This window comes from Atractosteus spatula, chromosome 14, assembly GCF_055471065.1.
Source record: "Atractosteus spatula isolate fAtrSpa1 chromosome 14, fAtrSpa1.hap1, whole genome shotgun sequence".
In the NCBI taxonomy this organism is placed as follows: Eukaryota; Metazoa; Chordata; class Actinopteri; order Semionotiformes; family Lepisosteidae; genus Atractosteus; species Atractosteus spatula.
The window spans coordinates 10,115,887-10,134,177 of record NC_142719.1 but is presented as its reverse complement, the minus strand read 5'-3'; the positions used below and the strand labels follow the sequence as shown (position 1 = coordinate 10,134,177).

General features: G+C 41.6%; 2 protein-coding genes across 5 annotated transcripts in view; both read right to left on the bottom strand.

The window, feature by feature from the left end:
• Window positions 1–1,713: 1,713 nt before the first annotated feature.
• LOC148820594 (putative G protein-coupled receptor 139) lies at window positions 1,714–5,538 on the bottom strand. The gene is made up of 2 exons (XM_088933388.1): window positions 5,457–5,538; window positions 1,714–2,753 (listed from the first exon to the last, which is right to left on the bottom strand). The coding sequence occupies exons 1-2, from the start codon at window positions 5,536–5,538 to the stop codon at window positions 1,714–1,716; spliced, it is 1,122 nt and encodes a 373-aa protein (XP_088789514.1).
• Window positions 5,539–10,272: 4,734 nt separating this feature from the next.
• yrk (Yes-related kinase) overlaps window positions 10,273–18,291 on the bottom strand; it is a 66,125-nt gene continuing 58,106 nt past the window's right edge. For 2 of the 4 annotated variants that reach the window (XM_088932564.1, XM_088932565.1), the window contains 6 exons: window positions 17,058–17,222; window positions 14,221–14,400; window positions 13,681–13,757; window positions 12,988–13,141; window positions 12,232–12,363; window positions 10,273–11,600 (listed from right to left, as the gene is read on the bottom strand). In XM_088932564.1, coding sequence (XP_088788690.1) covers window positions 11,392–11,600; window positions 12,232–12,363; window positions 12,988–13,141; window positions 13,681–13,757; window positions 14,221–14,400; window positions 17,058–17,222 — 917 coding nt within the window. In that variant the 3' untranslated portion in view covers window positions 10,273–11,391. Of the gene's footprint in view, window positions 11,601–12,231; window positions 12,364–12,987; window positions 13,142–13,680; window positions 13,758–14,220; window positions 14,401–16,383; window positions 16,540–17,057; window positions 17,223–18,291 lie in introns of all 4 variants that reach the window. The other 2 variants (XM_088932567.1, XM_088932566.1) reach the window with 2 other exon arrangements.

Genomic DNA, 18,291 nt, shown 5'->3' with positions numbered 1-18,291 from the left:
ACCTTTATAACAACTCTACAATTGCAGGATGTCCACACAAAATAATGCCTGCTACAAGAATAAGATGATAAATGAAATGAGCTGAGCAATCTTGCAGCTGAGGGACATAGGGAAAACAGTTAGAAGAATGTCAATACAACTGTGATTCTTTCTTAAAAGACACTGCTGTCATCCCCATCTAAGATGAAGCACCTTGAAGGATCTTTCCCTGTTACTTCAGTTTAAGAGCTTCCCTCATTAAGCTCTCTTAGATGAACAGCATTCAGACAAGCTACTTCAAAGGTGACAGGAATGACGAAGAAATTACACAGTGAAATAAAGTTGTTTAATATTACAAAGCTTTCTCATCTGCTTGTGTAGTCTGTGGTGTCTGTGTTGTTTTATGAACTGGAACACAATCTGAAAAGATTTAGCAGTCCATGGAAAATTATGTATAGAATAAAGAAACTATAATTCTATGTAAAGTCTGTTTACAGCTGGTGCATGCAGACATCAAAGGTTCTAGAGAGTGATGATAAGACCTATTAAGTTTTGACATTGTAGTATTCCCATCCATTTTTGAGTATTTGTAGTTGGATTTGGTTGTGTTTTTGTTACCATTCCCAATAAACAGCTTTACTTACTGTAGCTGTTGTGAAATGTGTCATAATGGGTCTTGGATGTTGAACAGTTTTGATCAAACTCATCATGAAGAAGTGACATTAAATTAAGTGACATTAATAAACATATGCTTTTTTATACAATTGGCTGACTTTATTCCTTTTTAACTGCATTTATTCTATATTGCCCAAGGCATTCCTTACATTGTGGGTGATGAATATTTATGGTTTTGGTTGAAGTTGCCTATAATGACTAGAGCTACAAATAGTTCCATGCAGCATTCAATAAAAACAATACCATCTGGAGCTATTGAGCTTTTAACTGTTTATTTTCTAAAGTCCTACATTGCTTAGAGGGAAAACAAAGTGGGACTAATGTATTAGTGGTTTGTCATTTCAAATCAGTCTGTATTAAGAATGTCATTCAAAAGCCCAACAACACTGGGGAACATTTTTAATACAAGCCTGTTGATAACTCTATCCACAGGTCTGAAGATGACAAACAGGATTGCTCAGTTCACGGATGCCTGTTAAAAAATAATTTATTTTTCAGATTTTGATGGTATCAATAATGCACAGAAACCAGTTTAAACGCAAAAACCTCATCTGTAAATCTTAAATGTACTTTGGATCTGTACACTAGAAGATAAAAATATCTTGGGTTTCTTTTTTAATAGTTTTCCTATTCCTCCTGTTCAAAGGGCTTAAACCCCTCATTGACTAAAGACTTAGACATAGTTTGATAAGTATCTCTCCAACTCCAAGAGATGAACAAGGTATCGTTGCACAATGTTCTGATGTCTAATGGTGAAGCGGGTTACACATAACCCTGCATTCATTTCTTCTCATTCCTTCCTCGAGAAGAGTCTCCAGCATCTGTTTCTGCTGCTGTAGTTAAATATGATTGTTTTTTTGTGCATGATAGTGCAACAGAAATATAAAAACCCCAGAGTTGTGTTGGATATAAATTCCCTCTTTCAGAAAGAAAGCAGTTGGTTTTAATTCATATTAGCATTGCATTGTTTTATTGTTGCGCTGTGAAAGTGATGTTGTTCACTTGGATTTGACGCCATTTTGTTGTGCTTATTGCACATTCACAAAGGTCACAGTGGGGTCAGTTAGCCTCTTGGACCAACCAGATGACACATGGCATGTCTGGTTGCGTGGATGGGGCTTGTGCTTCACTGAAGGAGCTGGCATGAGACTGGCACTGTCTCCGTGTCAACCACGGCTTGATCCTGCCCAGTTCGCCTGGACAGCCCTGGCATCTTAGCAGGGTCAGGCTCTCTCGGCGGAACCCGGAAGACACACAGCAGAAGAGGCAGAAATGGATGACCAGGCTGAGCCACTGCAGCATGAGGCCCACGTCGGCGGCAGTGTTGAGCGGATCCGCTTGGTTATCCCTTTCTTGGGCCGTTAGACTTGTGCTGGCATCAAGCAGGCTGTACGTGACGTAACGTGGTAGAGTCAGGCACACGGTGGTCACCGCCACCGTGATCTGGATATTGCTGGATCTCCGCAGCCTGGTTCGGGTCAGGTGGAACATGGCGCTATGGACACTCTCCACAAACACGCGGGCCTTCCTCTTGAACTGCAGGGTTATCAGCACACTGAAGGACAAGGTGAGGCCCATGGGCAGGAGGCCGGAGATGATAATATGCACCCACACCATGGCTCTGGAGCTGGGGGTGCTTCGGAACAGGCAGCGGTAGGTAATGGGCTGCTGGCTGAAGTTGGTCGGCAGGCCAGGTTCCACTCCTCCACCAGGCCAGGCCTCGTACAGCCAATAGCAGGGAATGCTGACCACCTGGGAGACCAGGACAGTGGTCAACACCAAGGAGAGGGCCACGTGTGGCCGGGAGAAGCAGTGACGCAAGGTGCCATTGCGCAGCACCAGGTAGCGCTCCAGCGTGAAGGCGGTCACAATCCACTGGGAGCTGAAGAGTGTCCAGTACTCGTTGAAGGTGATGGAGCCACAGAGCAAGCCGCTCTGGTAGGAAAGCTGTGGGTGTAACCAGCTCTCAATCACATCCACAAGCCCCCCCAGCACCAGGAACAGGGTGTCTACCACAGCCAGGGACACCAGGTAAATGACCGTGGACTTGGATATACCGCAGGGCCGGAAACACAGCACAAAGATGGACAGCAGGTTGGCTGGAAGAGAAAAGAGGCAGGAATGAGGGCCGAAGGCTTTTAACAGAACCATAACAGACAGCGGGCGTGATTAGAGCTTTTGACTCACCACATTGCAAATTCCAAACCCAGTATTTTATGCCAGTACTCTGGGTAGATGAAAGAGGTATCTGGTAATTCAAATAGCGGGAGGGCTAAGTGTCAATTTCATCTAGGGCAAAGACTGAAGTGTACTGGAGAATCACTCAGAGAATGAAACGCTGCAATGGAGGCTGGCTGTCATTACACACTGGCAGTCTTTAGCCTGTACCAGTGGAACATAAATTCAAAATTATTTTATATGATCTTAGCACTACGTTCCAGAAACCTTTTCAAAGATTCTGATAGGAAGATGTATGTATAATTCCACATACAGGACCATAGACTAGATTTTAAGATTGAGATACGGAGTATAAATAATCTGTCCAGTTATGCTATTAACAGATATGAGGAAAGAGGACCTGAAGTCACTATAGCCTACACTATGGCCCCACCCAGAGTTGGGGAGCCCTATTAGGACATTTTGATGGTGTGACTTCGAACAAGAGTAGTGTTATATACATACTACTCACAGAGGAAAAACCAGAATTAGAAGCACAGAACGTCTGGAAGAACACATATCCTCACCAATGAGATTGATTGATCCGTGCCAAAATCTAAACACCATTGAGAAAGTTAGGGAGATTCACCCAATACAAAGTACAAGTGAACTGTACTAGAAAAATCACTGTGAAATATGTTATTCTAAAACAAAGCAAATCAGAATTAAACCACATTAATATTTACTGAAGTAAAAGTGCCACAATTGATAAAAGTGATTACTCTAGGACTTTAAAAAGGTGCTGCAGAAAATGTAATTATCATGGTATAACATGATTTACATCAAATAAAATAAATGCAATGCTGATATTATATTTATATAATATAATATTTACTACATTTATTGCATGGATTGCTCAAGGGAATTACAACAACACTTTTTTTTAAATCTGGAATTGCCCATGTTTGCCTAATGTTAGATTATCAGCCCTAGAAGCAGCTTCTTACCAGATTTAAAGTTATTTAAAGTTCTTCATTAAAAATAATGCTTCAAACTTTAGAACGACTCTGTCCGTGAAAAGTGCCCTTAAACTTACTGCCTGAGATAATGAGCTCACTTACTTTTTTCCTGATCTACATCATTGGACAGAAAACCATGACAGCGGTAAGTGCTGAGTCAATAATGGGCTTGTGTGCATTGTTCTATCCTCATTTAATAATGGGGGCCTTGAGGGGACAGGTGTGACTTTTAAACAGTAGCAGTCCCTTCCATTCAAGAAGCAACAATATACTAGCTAATGCCTTGATAATCTGCAGTTACTTGTTTGCTTCAGCAGCTCTTCTGGATCCCATTCAACTGAGCCATTTATTATCGGGCTCATGTTGACATGGCTGAGCCTACACTGACAGGAGATTGAGAAACATTCACACACCTGATAATGAACAGCTGAATGAGGGCGGATGAGCTGAGAGGATTGTTTGTACTGAGCAATGAAAAACATTTTAGTTGTAAGTCACCGTGCTTCAAGCAGGAAAGGCCTCGTCATGGACTGTCATTGTACATCGATAAAAAGAACATTTTAGAGGACATTGTCAAATAGAAAGAAAAAAAGCCAGCTCATTTTGAAATCCCCTGTTTTCTGTGCAAAAACTTAGCAGAGTCCGTCACCCCCCCAATGGATGCTAACTGCTAACTAATTCTTTATTATTTCTCCCAATATCATTATTCCTGATATACTGTAGGTCACTCTGAGCCTATTCCAGCAGAACAGGGCAGGCAGCAACATCCTGGACAAGACATTCGTCCATCACAGAGCTCACACACCTACAAGTGTACAGGGAGAATCAAGAAATGCCAATTGTCCTAGTCTGTGTGTATCAGGCAGCTGTGGGGGAATCCAGGCCAGTCAGTCATCAAAACCCCACTTGAACATGGGTAAAAGATGCAGACTCTATACAATACTTATTCCAGTCCAGAACGGAACCTACTGTAGGAACCAAGAGCTGTGAGGAAGCAATGCTAACTGCTGCACCACTGTGACGCCCTTCTTCAATACTACTAGTGCCACACATTCAGCAGGACTGTACTTTAACATGGGGTTTGCCAGTCTGGTCCTGGGAACCATAATTCCGCATTTGAATGCTTAATTAAACCAACCCGTTTCTCGGATTAGAACCTTTTCAAGTATTTTTTTCTACAGAAAAGGTTGGAGATTTTAAGATGCTTAAGAAAAACAATAGTTAAAAGGCAACCTCCTACATGTATTGGAACTGAAAACAAAGAGTTAAAAATTTAACCTGGTAATAGGTCTGTTAAAGGTTTAAAAATTTAATTGAATATCTGGTGGAACAAAATACAGTAGCTGTGAGGAGGACATGGATTGGGAAGATTTGATTTAAAATACAGAGTTGTTTCAATGTATATGAATGTGTTCATAGATATTTTCTGTACAACCTATTTTCTGCAATTTCACATTATAGGAGCATGCAAACTTTTGTTCAGACACAGACTTCTCCTAGTGTATACTCACATTCTATAATCCTTCTCACATATTAGCATCACAGTTCTCTGAAAAAACACAGTACTACCAGCAGGAACAACATGACAACAGTGAAGCACACGCCACAGATGAGCAGTTGCCTTACTGGGGATGCCGAGGCTGGCCACGAGGACGAAGTAGATCCCCTCGAAGATGGAGAACAATGACGAATCCAGAAATTCAACCATGGCTGGAACCTTTCCAAAAAGTTGTGCAATGTTAAATATTTAGCATACGGTGCAGGACTCCAGGGAGTTCAGATGAAGAGCAGCTTTGTAGCCCTCCAGCTCGTTCCTGGATGCCGTGGAAGGGATGAAGTGGGTAGAATGGACAGGTCGCAGTGAGTCACACAGCGGTGATGCAAAGAGGGTGTCCTGAGCTCCTCGGCAGAGCGTGGGAGCAGAGCAGCTGCCCCCGTGCCCAGCCTCTGCAGGATATGTGGACACAATGGCAGAGAACGGAGAGACAGAGGACTCGAATCAAGCAGTGCAGCAACGCAAACAGACTGCCACCTTTCTCCTTTCCCTTTTTAAACCCTCCCTCCACCAGTGGAACAGCTTGTGCCTCAAATATAGACTGGAAACAAAGCTTAGATCTTTCTTTTTTTAGAATCTTGTGCTCTTGATGGAAAATGCCTATTGCTCCAATGGAGTTATCTAACCCATTGAAAAATGAGCCAGACCCTTTCTACATATCCTACCTTATTTGAGTCACCCTAAAACAGTGAACTGATTATTGAGGGTCCCCCCTATCTTGGATTGTACAATTCCATTTGAGATGTTTTTAAGTACTATTGTATTAAACATTCTTTATACGTTATTTCTGAGGGCTTACCCTATCGGCCTTGCATGATCATTCTCAAGTGATGACTTCTTTAGACCACAAGCAGTTCAACTTTTCAAAGCTGAACGTCAGACATGAACAGTGGAAGCAGAAACGGTTTACAATTAAACAAAAATCCAAACTTAACAACAGCACTTCTCTCTTTCACAGAGCATCAGAGTATAATAAGATACAGATATCCTTTGATTTATGAATAACTGATTTATGAATTTTTGCTACAATGAAGTGTGAATTTTTAACCATTTTTATTAATAATGAACAATGTTTTTTCTGTCAAAACTAAATTCCTTAACTGGTGAACATGCTACTGAAGGCCAAGGAATACACTTCATGACATAGGCCCAAGCATCCAATATCGTCCACTACATTCGTATTACCTATTGTAGTGCAACAAAGCATGCAAATTTATCCATATTTTAAGAAATACAAACCTGTTTTTGGCAATAAAGAGCATAGTTCCTTCCATCACAACTTGCTTACAATGACAACTTTCTGGTGTTCAGTCTTTAATATGACCTTAATTTTAACATTTAATAAAGAAGCTTTATACTCTTAATGTATTCTTTATGTAATTTAGCTAATTTTATTATTAATGTAAAATGTTAAACAATATTTTATTAAAGAAAAAAAATATTTAGTGTTTATTAATATTTTAATAAAAGTATCCATACATACTTTTAGTACTTTTGATAAAAGTATAGTTAAAATACTATAATGAAAGTGCAAGCAGTTTTTCCACACCTAAAGAAGGCTCCACAGACTAAATGATGTTCTTTTCTTCTCAGCATGGAAAAAACCTTTACTTGTTCCTTTGCACTTTAATAAAAGTATTTATTAAACTTTCTGTCATGTACTGCTTGTTTAGTAAGTTGTTTACTACTTTATATTCCATAACTATTGTACAATGTAAATATAATTTAACATCAGAAAAGTGGTTTGTTAGGTTAACACGGCTTTTAAAGTCAGTAACTAACAAAGTTAAGGGTTTACTCTTCCTTGCACCTGTTAATTGCTGGGAAAAACTCCAATCCCTTGCAACCTTGAACTGGATAAAAAAAAGTCGGTTTGAGAATGGATGAATGGATGATTTGCTTTCTCTGAAGTTTTTCTTAAACTGTTTAAAAGGATGGAATCACTTTTGAATATTTACTGCCATAATCGTCCTACCAACCTAACAGAGATTAAGATGGCATGAAACACGCAGTCACAGTGTGCACTTTTTTTACACTGACAGCCAAACACAGGGCTGAGGTGTTTCTGAAAGAGGACTGAGGGCTCAATAGTAGCATGGCAAGTTCAGCAGTACCCCCGCGAGCTACAGACACTGCTGTAAATGAGCAAACAGGAGAAAACTGTTTGCGAACTTCTTAACACACAGTGTGCAGGGTAGTTCCTGGTCACAGCAATATAGCGCTGATCCTAGCTAGTCATTTTGGATTATTATTAGAATGTAAATATTATAGTTTACCACTTGAGCCATTTAGGAGCCTCCTAAAGACAAATATTCCAAGTAGGAGCTGCAATAATAATAATGAAAAAAATTAAATTAAAATGTTAGTGATCAGGATTATTCTGTTGTGTGTGTCTTACACACATGATTCAAAGACTCACATCTTTATCTGTAATCAATTCAGTAATATAAAAACACTACTTTGCTCAGCCACAACTGTGGCTATTCGACATTTTAAAAAACAATTTTAACCCTTGTTGGGATTTTTAAATCTTTATATATAATTTGAGAACACAACTACAGTTACAAATAATGGAGTCCCTTAGACCCATTTAGCCTGTTTGATTTTTAAGGACAAATTGATCTCACCCTGGTTTCTTTCAAGAAGTGACTGAATATCAGCTTCCTCAGCATGGTTGGGCAGCCCTGCTCCAGACCCCCATAACCTTTTGTATAAAAATGTGCCTCCTTTTCTCTGTAATACATAAACACAAAGGTTTTTTGTTTCTTCAGTGTGTCTCTGCTTTGCCTATCTTAGCATTCTACTCAGTAAGCATGAACAATTTTAACGCTGCAGCTAGTTATTTTGATATTCTGTCAAAATTCAGATACTTAGAAATGTATTAATGCTTTACTTGTGCCTTTTTAAAGCATGAAATGACTGCTGTAACCAGCCTGATTTTAACATTGAAACCCAGAGCACCAAATCTGTCTCAGGAGCAATGCCATCTTTTATGTGCCTGAGAACGAAAATATTTTGTAAAAATCATCGATAATTCTGTTACCCGAGAGATGGATAAAATAAGCTTAAAATATTGTACATGAACATTTGCTATTGAAATACAGTTGACCTCTACAATTCTCATACGGATACGGATACAGGTAAATCTTTATCCTACGTTCCATCCAAAGTTCCTACACGATTTTTGATCGTTTATTCTACTTTCAAAATTGTTTATATCTAAAAATACATTTTACCAAAACCGAAAACTAAGGTTGTTGATTTTATATAGTCTTCCTAGTATTTAATAAATGTAGTAGTTCAGGTGGGTAGCTGCGTCTGCATGCGTAGGCTGCAAAGGAACAAGTAATAGGTTTATTCCATGCTAAAAAGAGAAGAAAGAAAACACATTTTGGCCGTGGAGCCTTTTTCAGGTGTGAAGAAGGCTCCACGGCCGAAACGTTGTGTTTTCTTTCTTCTCTTTTCAGCATATAATAAACCTATTACTTGTTTAATTAATGTAACTGTGGTTAAATAATTGTTTATGTCTGAAAAAGTCTTGTTACAGTTTGCAGTGATAAACATGGTCCAAATATTTGTCCTGTTTCAAATATAGTGATGTTATGAATTTTAAGTTGTGTTCAAACATTGTATCAATACCTGTGCTATACACATACTGTATATACATTTAGGTGTTTATTAATGACCCCCAGAAAGGAATGGAAAATTCTCTCTTCCAAAAGCCAATTTTTTAAAATCAAAACTTTGAACTGTTATTTAAGACCACACAGTGCATTCAAAAGTAAAAAAAAAAATTATCTGGGGATTTTCCGAAGAAACTTTTTTGAAAAGGCTGTCATGGTACACATGACATCACGCATTCTGCATATACCTTTGTTTCCAAAAGGTTTTCCAATATACATAGTCTAGTCTTCCACATGTCAGCTGATCTGAATCCATGTGATTTTTTTCCTGTGGGGATGAGGGAAAGACCCAGCATTCCAGGCGAACCCACAAGCTATTGAGGATTTAAAAGCAGCAACTGAATAAAACATTCATGCTCATTTTTCCCTGACACACTTGCGAATGTATTGTTAAAATTGCCTGTAGTCTTCCAAAATGTGATTGTACGTGGAAAAGGACACACTGTATGTTCTAAGCCACTGTATGATTTTCTAAATTATAAGAATAATTTAAGTGCTAATTTGGTGCTTCCTGCTTATTAGAATAACAAACTGTAACGGTAACAAGAATAAAAAACCTTGATTATTTGAATATTTTTGTTTTGAGGCCAAATTATGTACATTGTGTGCTTACTCTTCAACTACTAACAGTTTATTAAGACTTTGAAATCCTAAACTCAAATTCATGTGGAGTCCATGTGATGTACAGATGGATCTGAACCCTTACATCGGATTCCCAGGTGTTTGTGTTTAAAACAGGGGCACACAACACCATTCCTCAGGAGCTGTTGTGTTCTATGGTCTTCGCTGTGTCTCTTTTATTTAATCAAATGAAACATCTGAATTAGAAGCAAAAAAGCCTGTTTTTAAACAAATCCCTAGATTAACATCTGCAGAAATCTGACCGTTTCCCATTCCAGTCTAAGTCTGCAGGGCATGTACAGCTCTTCATTGACCTTTAGCAAGTTTTACTGAATATTAGCTGGCAGTGTAAAACCCATCTTTTGATCTTTCTCTTCCTGTTCTATGTGTTTCTGTGTGTTTCACATACGCCAATGCTACCGTTTTCCCACGCTACCACCCAAATGTCTTTGTCCCTTCAAGCTGCCCATCTCTACAACTACACGAACTAACAACGTCACTGCCTCAGCACACGAGCAGCTAGCCAGGTGGGGTAATTTCTGGAATTTCAATCACTGGATTAGAGAGAAAAGCACATTGTATAGAGATTCTTTTTTCTTTAATGCACAAAAGTGAAAAAGAAATTAAAATCATAAGAGCATGAAAAATCAAGAAATATTACAAATCAGAGGCCTTGCTTGCCACCATGTCCAGTGTGTAGCCACCTATGGATCTAGGATCTTCATTCAAAACAAGTCTTGGAAATCATCAGAATGTACAACACAGAATAAGCAGTTTGTTACGTAATCCAGCAACTTCTTTATGCAAAGTGCTTCTTCGTTCCATTCTGGAATTTAGTTCCATGTCCTCTGTCCATATGCTCAAGCCTCAGCCAGAAGTGGAATTCAGGAAAAAGACCTCAGTCAGTCCGCGAGGTCCTCAATTCCGGAAGGATTCCATTCTGTTCATGTGACTGACCTCACAAGTCACGGCTGAACTGTGTGTACTGAAAACAAAACTCACCCTAGTTTGTCTAATCAAGAGGCAAGAGACCCAGTAAGACACTCAAATGTGATTCAGAAGGTTTTGAAGGGAAAAAAAATCAAGATCCATAAAACAAGATCAGAGCTAAAAGAAACTTGAGTCGTCAGAGACTGTATTAAATAATTACATTAAAGAATACAATAAAAATAATGATAACTAAGATTTTTTTTTTAAATCACTTCTAAACCAATCCAATATTCTTAAAAGCTTCCTCCCAACTCCCCACAAGCCCAACCCCAACTTTTTTTGGAAAAATTACTCAATTACTAAAATATAGGTAGGCAGTAATTTAACGTAATGCAATGGTGTGGAAAGTGCTTGTTCAAAGCCTCCCTCCACCACACCTACACCCCCCCCCACTTGTACTGTTTCACCTCCCTGCAGAGTTCATACCCAAATGCGCACCTAAACCTTTTAGGTACTTAAGCTTAAGCAAAAACAAAACAGAGGCTTCTACTTCCATCTGCTCTGCTCTGTGTCTCTCTTCAAGGGAGGAAACCCAAGGGAGTTCTAGGCATGGCGACTGAAAGCCCTTATCAGTCCTTCCCATACGATGCCAGCCTCAGGCAGAGGTGTAAGGTGGTAGCAGGAAGTCAGGAGCTGCCTTGGCACAGCTCTGACCAGACTGTCTTTGCGTCAGGACTCAGGGGCGAAGCGTTTGTGCATAGAGGCGCCCTGATCACAGGTTCTCCCCTGGCTGGTACTGTGGCTCAGTGGCGGTGAAATAGTCTTCCAGGAAGCCCTGCAGGTACTCGAAGGTGTGCCTCTCATCGGGGTCCTTCTTCCAGCACTGTAGCATCATCTCGTGCAGCGAGCCGGGACATCCAACAGGGCATGGCATGCGATAGCCCCTCTCTACCTGCTCCAGCACCTCGCGGTTATTCATCCCTGCGAGAGGGGCAGGGACACGATCACTGCAGGTCAACACCAGACTGATACACACCCATGGGTGCTCCAAACAGCATCACTCACCCTCACCACAGCTGGATATAACTTTCTAGCACACTTACTGTGGCTGGAAACTGCCCCACCGGGCACTTTACTGAATATTAGCTGGCAGTGTAAAACCCATTTTTTGATCTTTCTCTTCCTGTTCTATGTGTTTCTCTGTGTTTCTGTGTGTTTCACATACGCCGATGCGTCAGTTTTCCCACGCTACCACCCAAATGTCTTTGTCCCTTCAAGCTGCCACTCTCTAGAACTACACGAGGGAACTAACAACGTCACTGCCTCAGCATACGAGCAGCTAGCCAGGTGGGGTTATTTCTGGAATTTCAATTACTGGATTAGAGAGAAAAGCACATTATATAGAGATTATTTTTTCGTTAATGCACAAAAGTGAAAAAGAAATTAAAATAATTGGGCACTTACCCCGGCTGGAAAATGAACTGTACTGTCACTAGCTACTAAACTCTAAAGTGTTTTTAGATTCACTCTTTAAAAAAGATGGCTATAATATAGACTTAAAGCTTCGTTGCCCAGTATCCAGTATGCATGACAATGAGGTAACAGCAATTACCTGGGTAGGGCACCCTGCCCTTGGTGATGAGCTCTGTCATAAGGATCCCAAAGGACCATATGTCTGACTTGATGGTGAACTTGCCATACAGAGCAGCTTCTGGCGCTGTCCACTTAATGGGGAACTTGGCCCCTGCAACAGAAAGTGCAACCCTTTTACTGTGAACAGGGGGTACAGTAGCTGCTACTGGGCTCTTCCGAGTGTATTCTGGACAGTTAAAGTCCACACCCTCACACACACACAACACCTTTTGCTGTAGAGTCAGTTGATCTTTACTGCATATCAGAAGTTCCCATTAAATTGTAATTCATAGCCTTTTTAATAAAAATAATATCAATAATATCAACAAATTATCAACATACTTCCTATTAATGTAAATAACTGTAATTATTATATAGGTGGAATAAAAGAAACAAAATATTCTGTGCCAGTAGATTCCTGTAAACAGAATTCTTGATCTAGCCAAAGCAACAGACAGCAGGTCTGTCTCTTTGCACATGCTGCAAGACCTTTGTCCTCTGGTTTGGCCAATTTTTCCTGTCATGAACTGAACTGAACTGAAAATCCGTAGCGGGACTTCTAAAGCCAACTTTTTTGTTTCAGGAAAGTGCCTCATATCCCTAATCCCTCATATCCCTAATACAGAAAATTGTATATGGCTAATAAAGTGATCTTATCTCTTATCTTATCCCCTGAATGAACCCCAGTTCATGTCGATTTATCAGCTTAATGAATAAATGTGTATGGGGGGCTCACCTTGGCGCGCGGTGTACTCGTTATCCTCGATAAGCCGCGCCAGCCCGAAGTCGGCGATCTTACACACCAGGTTGTCTCCCACCAGGATGTTGGCGGCCCGCAGGTCGCGGTGGATGTAGTTCATCCTCTCGATGTATGCCATCCCTGCCGCAATCTGAGAACAGCGCAGCACAGCCTCAGACACCTGACGTACCTCCCCAGCCAGCTGCCAGCCTTTACCACTCTGCTGAATGCTACTGCTACTGTGAACAGGCCCCAAACAGCCTTTTAAGCCCTTTCAAATTTGCCCGCGTTTCGAACGTTTTGCGTATTGCAACGAACAGAAAATACTTTGACACCACTTTGAGTTTATCTCACTCTTGTAATTTTTCTGTCATTTCCATATCTCATTTCGTAATGCCTTGTTTTGGTTACTGTAGACTATACATTTATAGCCACATATTTTTTGGTCATTGTGTTATGTGATATTATTATACAATATAAATGTTTTTTGCTTGTATTTCTCCACACTACTGTACATGCTTTTACTCTATCAATGTTTTTTACTCTGTTTCAAACTCACGTTAGGAGAAGGCATCAATAAAATAAAACATCATCATTAAATCTTCCTATTCCAGTTTGGAAACGCATTTCACAGTGTGGCCTACTGTCCAGAATTTAATGCAGAGTGCGATCCCGTATGTCGAACAGTACCTGTGCTGCCATATCAACCAGTTGAGGCAACTTCAAATTCCGTCCGTCTCCGTCTTTCAAGAAATCCAGCAGGCTTCCTGCAAAGCAAGCAGAGTGAGCTCAGTACCTGCACGGCCTGGTCTGCTTGGCAGGGGAAGTGAGGAAAATGAGGTCTGGTCTGGTGGTTAGGACTATGGGACTCAGGGAAGCAGCAGTGCTGAGTGGTTAGCTGTGAACGGGGAAGCGAGGCGGCTGCTTTAGGGTCCCAACTGACCCTAGGGTCTGCAAATGTGTCCCAGCACTGTGTGGAACAAACAGTGCTGGGCTTTGTGAATGTGGGTATCCAGCTCTCTGTTAGTGCTGGCTGCCATGTGTCAGCACTGCACTGAGCGTGTATTTGTACTGTATGCATGTCAATGCTGAGCTATGAGTCAGTGTTGCTCAGCTTGTGTGTTAGTTAGTAAGTACATGTCTCTCTTTTTTAATGTATCAGCGCTGTTGTCTGTGTAGAGGTGTGTGGGAGTTATTGTTGGTCTGGTCAGTGTGCATGTCAGTACGCACCCTGGCTCATGAATTCGGTGACGATGTAGATGGGCTCTTCTGACACCACAGCATACAGCTGCACCAGCTTGTCGTGACGCAGTCTCTTCATGATCTGGGCCTCCTCCAGGAAGGCCTCAGGGGACATGGTGCCAGGTTTCAGGGTCTTTACTGCCACCTTGGTGGTGCCATTCCACATGCCTGAAGAGAAATAGTCCCTCAGTCACACAGCACTGGAGACCACTGGATAACACACAATCACTGTAGAGTCATTGCAGAAACAAGTATGAAGAAACTCTACAGTTAGCATAATTAATTTTTCATCCATAATGCATTCCTTTGGTTTTATAAAAAACCTATTAAATGAATTTTAGGCTATGAAAAAGGCTATGCAAACTTCATAAAAATGGCAATGTAATTACCTATCTGAAAAATCAAAATATTAATATGTACAGTACATTGTTATTTCATGTGTTTTGTATCCACATACTAAGGAACCACACTCAAATGTGTGGCTGCTGTGAGAGGTGTGTGTTCACTGCTATAGCTGCATTGCCACTGAATAACGTCCACAATGACACTTGCCAATGCACTTGCTCCATTTAGGAACCATTCAACTTGTGGTTTAGAGCAAATTGTGTTTTGCAAAAAAAACACAGTTTGAAATTACTCATGCAGAAACCAAGGTTATACGAAGTACCAGTATTTAACTGTTTTCCATTCATTAGTCCTGTGATCTTTTAAGCAAAGATCATTAATAACCACCATTATGAAATGCATTATGGAATACCGAAGAACTCACATCTCACACACTGTTTGGCAGGGCAAGGTAATGAGAATCTGTGAAGTGAGGTGGTACTGTGATGACAGGGGAGAGCGGAGGATGTAATGCATGCAGAGGTGTGTTACTGTGATGAGCAGGCAGGAAGGGTAGTAACCTGCATGCAATCGTGTTATCTGTTACTCACTGATATCAGGGTCTGACAGAACACATCCCCTCCTGAGGAGTGCCTCAGGCACAATGAACCGATTCAGAAGAGGCTGAGATGTTACAACGAGGGCTAGGCTATGGTGCTGTTGCTGCAGACTCAGAAATAATGTTCTGAACAACAGAGGTTCAAGAAAAAACACATAATGTCACTTAGTGACACTTAGGATCTGAGCTTTCCATAGACAACTAAAGACTTTGCATGTTCCTGACTAGACCATATGTATGCTGTGAGTAGTCATTTAGGACCAGTTAAATGAGGATTATTTTACACTTTTAGATCTCTGTTGTTCACATAAAAAAATTCAATGTCCAATGCATTTGCTGTATTGTTAATGTTAGTCAGTATATTACCATATTCTAAGATAAAATTATGATTCTGATCGCTATTAAAACCTTTTGAAAAACTAAAGTAAAAACACTGTGCCAGGCTCACAGCGGCTCTGACCTCCTGTAGGGTTTTCATAGCGGTGTAAAGGGCCAAATGAATTAGCCCGCGAGGAGCTGCTCCTCAGATCACCCTGGCTCAGCCCAGCCAAAAACCCATCATCCCCAACCTACTCCAACTGCTCTTCCAGATTGCTTATTGGTTCTTTATCTTTGCTGTATTGTATTGCATCACAAGTTCCAACAAAACCATCTTGGACAGTACTGAAAAAACTCAGGAGCTGTGCAATGAAATCAGCCCTTCAGTGAAAGATACAGATTCCTACAGTACTTCTGCAATCGTGCCAAGCTGCCTTGTGTGTGAGAGAACAAGTAAAGGTTTATTCCATGCTGAAACGAAAAGGGACACAATGTTTCGGCTGTGGAGCCTTCTTCAGGTGTGTTCCACACCTTACTCCACACCTAAAGAAGGCTCCACAGCTGAAACATTGTCTGTTTTCTGCATGGAATAAACCTTTACTTGCTCCTTTGCAGCCTATGCATGCTGGCACAGCTACATACTTGAACATTCTTGTGTGTGTGTGTGCATCATCTGCTTTTCTTCAGACTTAATTGCATCAGAAAACTTGGGTCTCTTAAGTGGGATGGCATGGATCACATTTCACTGGATCCTCAACATACAGCTCCTACTGGGCATCTGGACTGCAAATACACATTTACCAAGAGAGTGACTTGAATTCCTCTCTGCACCGCTCTGCAGGTGTAGTCAATCAGAACATGAGCTGAGCGCCTGGCACAGCCCGCCTTACCCATCCACACGTCTCCAAAGCAGCCCTGCCCCAGCTTTTTGTTCAGGCTGAGGGTGTCACGGGATATCTCCCAGGCATCCCTGCCCAAGCCCAGGGTCTGGGGGGTTGAGTTTGGGCAGGCCTTGGTGAGATAGTAGCACAAGCCATCGTTACTACCTGGAGAGAGGAAGGGGATGCAATGGAGATGGAAGGGGATGAAATGAATTGGCATGCAAAGGGGTTACCCTCCTGTGAGCCACTCCAGGGGGCGAGGTGAAAGGGATAAGAGAGAGGGGACCCACAGCACACTCTATGTAGGGGGGGTTAAACCAGAGCCATTTTAGACGTGAGTGTCTGTTATATTTCTAACCTGGTAAAAGCTTTCCAACCTGAATGTTTGCAAATATACTAAAAAAATCATTTTAAAAATCCAATTGATCCCAGGGATTAAATTTAAGAATCTAATTGGAATGTACTGTATTGAATGTATTCTTGTATTCCAGTTTCACCTGTTCAATTTTCAATAGTGGTAACCTGATCAGCCTGCCTGTGGGGTAATGATAAAGCGAGTGGGGGCTCTTGTGAAAGTGAACATTCCTGCCAGCTCCCCCTGTTGCAGAAGTGCGCTGTTGATTCCCCTCCCACCCAACACCGCCCCCTGGTGGTTGTGGCTGGAGGGGGTTTTGAGTTCCTACCCATCCAGACTTCCCCAAACTGCCCGTTGCCCAGCTTCTTAATGAGCTGCAGCGACTCCCGCGGGATCTCCCACACATCTTTGGTTTTGACGGACAGGTCCGCCAGCTTAGGCATTCCCTTGTGGCAGGACACCACCAGCCGACAGCACAAGCCTGCTGCACGCTCTGAGACAACAAGGAGGACAGCGAGGGCAGCGTGGGAAGAGGTGTGATTATGGAACAGGAACAGGAGGAGGGTTGAAGAAACAGTTGAGAGAGCAGGAGAAGGGGGGAGAGAGAGGGACGGGTCATTTACATGATGGGGTTTGTGGATTCAAATTCAGGGATGTGTGGGAGGAGGTCAGGGGTAGAGAGACCATTATAAATGGAGAAAGAGGGGATGAGACAGGGAGGGAGAGATTGTGAAGGGGTGAGAGGGAAAATGACAGGGAGAGCCGGGAGGAGAGAGGGCAAGGCAAAAAAAAGCACACAAAAAGTTAAAAACAACAGGCAGCACAGACAGTAGCCCCCCCCAAAAAAAAAATAGCTGAGCCATGACGAGGTGCTTCAGTTGCTCCTGCTAGGTCTGATAGCTGTTTGTGCCGGAAGAGCAAAATTAGCGTGCTAACCAAAGCATTAACACCATTAATTCCCTTCAACACCAACATCATAACAAAAAAAATGAAACAAGAAAAAGCAGCGCACATAGCAGGGGCATTCAATCCTGTTGCGTTTCTAGTTTTTTAATCCTACTCTACTATTAACAACATAAATCAGCTCATTACTGGCTAAACTGGACCCATTCAGGTGCAGCTGCCGGAAAGAGAGCTGGAAAACTTGAAGACACACTGGCCCCCAGGGAACAGCACTGGACAGCCCTGATGTATAGGATGCCACTTCGTGCTAAAAGTAGAATACTACACATCTCATACTCCGTATGAGGGCAGTTTTATAACAATTAAAGCTAAAACATTTGCATTCAACACATAAGCAATTTTTAAGACGCAGTTAATAAAAAGCCTCACAACTCTAAAGTGGTTACACAAAGCTCTCCGTGATGTGAAATTAGAAGTGCCCTGGATTTTTTTTTCTACATTCAGCACTTAGCAGACTTCAGGCCCTGTAGCACAATCATCCCAGCAGAGGGCACTTGAGGGTGTAATGCTGGCAGAATCCTGTTAGGAACACAGTATTTACCAGTCCAAAAAAGGGGGACCCTGAGAGTTTACCCCAGTTCTAATGAGAAGCAAAGCCA

Coding starts and splice junctions, on each gene's coding strand:
- LOC148820594 (XM_088933388.1), bottom strand. CDS start 5,538: ATGGTTGAATTTCTGGATTCGTCATTGTTCTCCATCTTCGAGGGGATC. Junction 2,754..5,456: donor GGCCAGCCTCGGCATCCCCA/GTAAGGCAACTG, acceptor TTTCTCTTCCAG/CCAACCTGCTGTCCATCTTT.